We start from the raw sequence: 6,000 nt of genomic DNA, 5'->3' as shown, positions 1-6,000 counted from the left end.
ATATGTTCCATGACTACATCATGTATGTGTATGTACAGATATGTGTCTCACATATACACACACAAGGACATCTCATTCACACACATTCATACACCTGTAATAAAAAAATGGCTTCACACTGCCAAGAAACACTAAGCCCTCGCCAAGTAACCCACTACTTGCCCTTCTGTCCTCTCAGTCACCGTTCTCCTTCTGTTTGGTCCAAATGCATGCGCACAAGTCTAGCACTGTCCTAGACCTTGCTGTGGCAAATAATTCCAAAAAGTAAAGAAATTTGTAGTCTTGTGATGGAATCAATAATCAAAAGTCACTGCATATAATTCTGCACAAAGTGGATCTAAATTGTATTTACTGCAGTTTAATCAGCCAATATTTTTTCTTTTTTTTTGAGTGAACAATCCAGAATTTCCACAAAGGGAAGTTGTGACTATTTATGATATGTTTTGGTTAAAATTTAAATACCATCGGTTGTCAATGCATATATTTAATGTGGTAACAATGTATGAAAAGTGTGAGGATTTATCTGTCTTACTCTTTTACTATGATAAGTTTGGGGTAAAACTTGAACCTGCATTAGTCTATATGTTCTATTTCAAATTGGCTCAGGATTTAGAAAAAGCCATGGTAGCCAAACAGGAAAGAGATCATTTTAGAGAACAATAGTGAAGTCACCATTTTCTACCAAATCAGTAAAATATCTGTTCAATTATGTTCCTTTGGTTGGCTCCTTCTCACATGATCAATCCTAAAACCCCTTTTGTTACCAGCTTGCCTGAGACCACACTTGGTTCTATGACACAAACTTCCTATCAAAATTCCTTGCTAATTTATGTTCCAAACACCAGCTTAATAATGGCAGTATTTATCAACAGAAACATGGCAATGAAAGGGATAAAGCTCTATCTATCTACTTTCAAGATGCTGTTAATTGAAATGGCAGCTGAGATATTAGCATCATATGTTGGACAAGTATTTCTTACACATGGACAATCCTTTGGAGGTGATCCAAATGTAGACAATGATGATGATAACTGATAGAAGAATTCTGGATCACTTCTTCAACCTTCAGCAGATGAAAAACTTCCCTCTACCAGAGACACAGAAAACCTCTTTGACTTTATTAAGATTAAAGAAGGAAAATATTTAGATATTTTGCAGGTGAAGACATCAGGAATTGATAACCAATTTTTCGGCCTGACAAACCAAGGAAGTATTCTATTATTGTTTATGAGATTAAGACTGCCAATCTTCCAGAGGATTAAGCTTGCTTAACTTGTTAAAGTTAATCCTCTGGATTAAATAATATTTTATATCACAAGCTTGAACAACAAAGCCAAAGTGTACTAAAGCTTTTATAACTTAGAGACATGCATCAACTAGGGGGTGGGTGGTGGTGGCTGGGGAATCAAACTAAACTAACTTTAGAAAAAAAAGAAAAATGAGAAAAGAAGGTTGTGACATTCATGCCATTTCCAAGGCCATTAGTTGTATAAATTAAGAGGAAGAGGCGCAAGTTGAAAATGGGTTGTGACTTGGTTTTTCAGGTGATTTCTTTCCTTCCTTGCTTCCATACAAGCACACACATTATAAAATCCATACATACACATTTGTTTAATGTCTGTCTTTTCTCATGCTAGCATGGGTTGGGTAGGGACTAATTTAGACAGCATTTTACAGCCTGATACCCTTCCTCTGTCTGTCTGTCCGTCCATACACATACACACACACACACATACATACTTGCATATATATCACAAAGAGAAAGAGAGGAGAACAGACATAAATGCAAGAATGCATGAAGATCTATCTATCTATGTTTCTACCTATCTATCTCTACACATAAATACACAAACTCGTTTCTGTATCTTGGCACCAAAATAATAACAATGGTTTCCAATTCAGGCACAAAGCCAACAATTTTGAAGGGAAGGGCCAATTCTACACCACTGATTCCAGTAGTTGAACAGTTCTTTATTTTATTGACCTTGGAGGGATAAAAGACTAAGTTATTCCCAGTGGGATTTGAGTCCAAAAATGTAAAGAGTTGGAATGAAAGCTGCAAAGCATTTTACTAATGCTTTAATGATTCTGTCACCCTATCACTCTAAACAATGATAGTAATAATGGTTTCAAATTTTGGCCCAAGGCCAGCAATTTTGGGGGAGGGCATAAGTTGATTACATCTTAACAATGGTAATAATAATAATAATAATAATAATAATAATAGTCCTTTCTACAATTGGCACAAGGCCTGAAATTTGAGGGGAGAGGGTGCTAGTCGATTACATCGACCCCCAGTGCTCAACTGGTACTTATTTTGTTGACCCAGAAAGGACGAAAGGCAAAGTCAACCTCGGCGGAATTTGAACTCAGAACGTTAAGACAGACGAAATGCCATTAAGCATTTTGCCTGGCATGCTAACGATTCTGACAAATCATCATCTTGATAATAATGATAATAATAATAATAATAATAATAATAATAATAACAGTGTCACAGTATCATGCATATTTGTACATGTGTGTATGTGTGTGTGTGTGTGTGTGTGTGTGGGTGGGGGGAGTACAGTTGAGGGAATGAATCACAGCACATACATAACTGGTATTTGATTGATCAACCACCTTGCTCCTGCCCCCATTGCTCTGAAGGATGAAAAGCAAAATCAATACCCCCACCGTCGCTGCCACCACCACTACCTGGATTGGATTTGAACACAGAAACACAGACAGACAAAGGCATTTAGTCCAGTGGTCTACTATTTTTGATAATTCACTGTCCTGAACAACAACAACAACAACAACAACGAAAATAATAATAATAATAATAATAATAATAATGAGCTCAAATTTTGGGCACAAGGCCAGAAATTTTGACAGGAGGGGTAGTAGTCGATTACATCCACCCCAGTACTAGACTGGAATTTGAACTCAGAATGTGAAGAGCCAAAAGAAATTGTCCCTAAGCATTTCATCCGGTGTAGTAACAATTCTACCAGCTCACCACCTTAATAATAATAATCCTTTCTACTATAGGCACAAGGCCTGAAATTTGCAAGGAGAGGGTAAGTCGATCACTTCGACCCCAGTACTTGACTGGTACTTAATTTATCGACCCTGAAAGGATGAAAGGCAAAGTCGACCTCAGCGGAATTTGAACTCAGAATGTAAAGATGGGCGAAGTACTGCTAAGCAATTTGCCCAACGTGCTAACGATTCTGCCAGCTCGCCGCCTTAATAATAATAATATCAGCGGCAGAAAATATTAATAATAATAATAATAGAGTTTTATCAGGGTAGGGGAGAAAAGGGGTGGTTTTGAGCTTTCAGAAATTGAACTTCTTGTATGTATGTATGTATGTATGTATGTATGGATGTATATTTATACAAACAGAAATCATCTGCATTTTAGGTGGAAAATAGCAACAATGAAGAACATATCCCAACCACAAGAGAAACACAAAATGTTTTAGTGTGGAATTCTTGTTTGCAGCCTTTGTATGCTGTTATCATTCTTCTTCTTCTTCTTCTTCTTCTTCTAGCGATTAACAAAGTGCTTCAAGAAGTGATATCGTTATCATAGTCATTATATTTATTAAGAAGCACATCAATTGATTTCCAGAATCCTTTTTTTATATTTCCTTTCTTAATTCAATTATTAAAAGAAAAAAAAAAACTTTTTTCTTTCTTTAAACCGGGGAATATAAGCTTCAGACATCATCCAAGACTTGGGAACATTTCATCCAGGATTTAAAAAAAGTTTTATTTATATTATTTTTTAAAAATCTTTCCTTTTTCCTTCCTGCTTAGTTTGTGAACATTCTCTGTATGAGTAGCATGCACACACACACACATATATATATATATATATATATATATATATATATATATATATATATATATGTATATGTGTGTCCAAAGTCATTATGATTGTTAACAAACATTATCACCAATATCATTATTTAATTAATGCCAATGATATTTTTTTTTATTTTTCATTTGTTTGGGTCTTTTTTTTCGACCAGTTAAAAAAAAAAAGAAAAAAATCTTCTGCATTTATTTTTCATCAGAAGAATTTTCATTTTTTTTTTTTGCTATTCTTTTTTTACTCACATTTATTCTCTGCCATCGCATACCTTTTTACCAATGATATTTGTTATTCTAAAGCTCTCCATTAAGCTATATTATTGTGTGATAAACTACTTGTGCTGGCTTTTTTGGGTTTGATCATTAGAGATTGGAATTCATTGCAGTCGGAATCGAGAGAATGGATGCTCTCAAGACTTCCAGCCGGCATCAGAGGAGGCAATGCTGGTTCCATTAGTCTTTCAGTTGCCTCTAGAGAGCATTCCCCTTTCACTTCAATCGGAGATGTGCGAAAATGAACAGAGCTGCTCTGTAAGTGAACAACGCTCTCCTCCAGTGTGTCGTCCCGTCCGTTGACATTGTCTTCGATCACTCCTCCAGACGTAGTGACGCTTTCTACTTCTACTGCTTGGTTCACGCTCTCCTGGCTACCATTTACCTGTAAGAATAATAATAATAATAATAATAATAATAATAATAATAATAATAATAATAATAATAATAATAACAATGTTTCCCTAAAAGAAATGGAAAAACTTTCAAAATACAAAGACCTGGAAATAGAGGTAACTCGAAAGTGGAATCTAAAAACAGAAACAATTCCTATCATAGTAGGTGCCTTAGGTATAATAAAAGAATATTCAGACAAATACATAACAAAAACACCAGGACTTACAAATATATATAACATACAGAAAATTGCACTACTGGGCACTGCACACATCCTACGCAAAACACTTTCAATACAGTAACCATAAGAGCACCACAGCAAACCATAGCACATACCCAAGGCGCACAGAGCTGCGCTCGGTAGTGCAGTGAAAGCACGTTATAAAAATAAAACTACTGAATAATAATAATAACAACAACAACAATAATAATAAGAATAACAACATGAACAACAACAACAACAACAACAACAATGGTTTCAAATTGTGACACAAGGTGATTATTTTACTGACCCTGAAAGGGTTGAAAAGCAGAGTTGATCTTGGTGGAATTTGAACTCAGAATGAGAAGACAGAAGAAATGCCACATCCAATAAGATATCCAGTTTTCTGTTAAATATCACCACACTCCCCCCCACCAAATAAATTAATTAACACTGAATATGTATCAAGGGAGATAATTATAAAAAATATATTATCTCCCTTGAGTTTCTCCAGTTCGTTCAGTCTCACTATGTGACAACTTGGGGCGAAGAGGCTTCTATTGTGGGTTCAGGCTGAATCGGGACCCCCCCCCTCCATTAATCATCATCATCATCATCATCATCATCACATATCAACAATGATACTCCTATATGGTTGGTCTACAGGCTAGAAACAACGGTCAAAACTCCCGCAAAGTCACAATGCTACTTGCGGTACGTACGTGAAATAAGGGACAATTGCATTATATAATGGATTGGTAGACATGCCCTACCCCTCTAAAATAACGATATGGCTACTACTAGAATGTCTTTGAACATAGAGGTCTGCCCTGAGATTAAACAACAACAATCATAATTTTAATTCCTTATTTTTATTTTTATTGTTAAAATATTCTTTTCTACTCTAAGAACAAGGCCCAAAATTTTTGGAGAGGAGGCCAGTCGATTAGATCGACCCATTACGTAACTGGTACTTAATTTATTGATCCCGAAAGGATGAAAAGCAAAGTCGACCTCGGCTGGATTGGAACTCAGAACGTAAAGACAGACGAAATACCGCTAAGCATTTCGCCCGGTGCGCTAACGTTTCTGCCAGCTCACCGCCTTATTCCGTTAAAATATTACATCGTGTAAGTTTAATCTCGTGACAACCGTTTGTCAGTTACTTTACTTCTCTTTTTTTTAATGATTATTTCTACTTAAGACGCTTAAGATAGCACATTTAAGATAATTTGCTTTGTCTAGACGGTATGCAGATATTCATT

The 6,000-nt window shown here is 35.7% G+C and overlaps 1 protein-coding gene across 3 annotated transcripts in view; it reads right to left on the bottom strand.

Annotated features, from left to right (window-relative positions):
- Positions 1–826: 826 nt before the first annotated feature.
- LOC106881230 (RING finger protein 150) overlaps positions 827–6,000 on the bottom strand; it is a 154,970-nt gene continuing 149,796 nt past the window's right edge. For all 3 annotated transcript variants that reach the window (XM_089362018.1, XM_089362016.1, XM_089362017.1), the window contains one exon: positions 827–4,522. In XM_089362018.1, the coding sequence (XP_089218144.1) occupies positions 4,172–4,522 (351 nt within the window). In that variant the 3' untranslated portion in view covers positions 827–4,171. The remainder of the gene's footprint in view (positions 4,523–6,000) is intronic.

Source organism: Octopus bimaculoides, chromosome 13 (assembly GCF_046866305.1).
Source record: "Octopus bimaculoides isolate indiv1 chromosome 13, ASM4686630v1, whole genome shotgun sequence".
Classification (NCBI taxonomy): domain Eukaryota; kingdom Metazoa; phylum Mollusca; class Cephalopoda; order Octopoda; family Octopodidae; genus Octopus; species Octopus bimaculoides.
The sequence above is the reverse complement of the archived record's forward strand: the minus strand, read 5'-3'. Positions and strand labels throughout refer to the sequence as shown.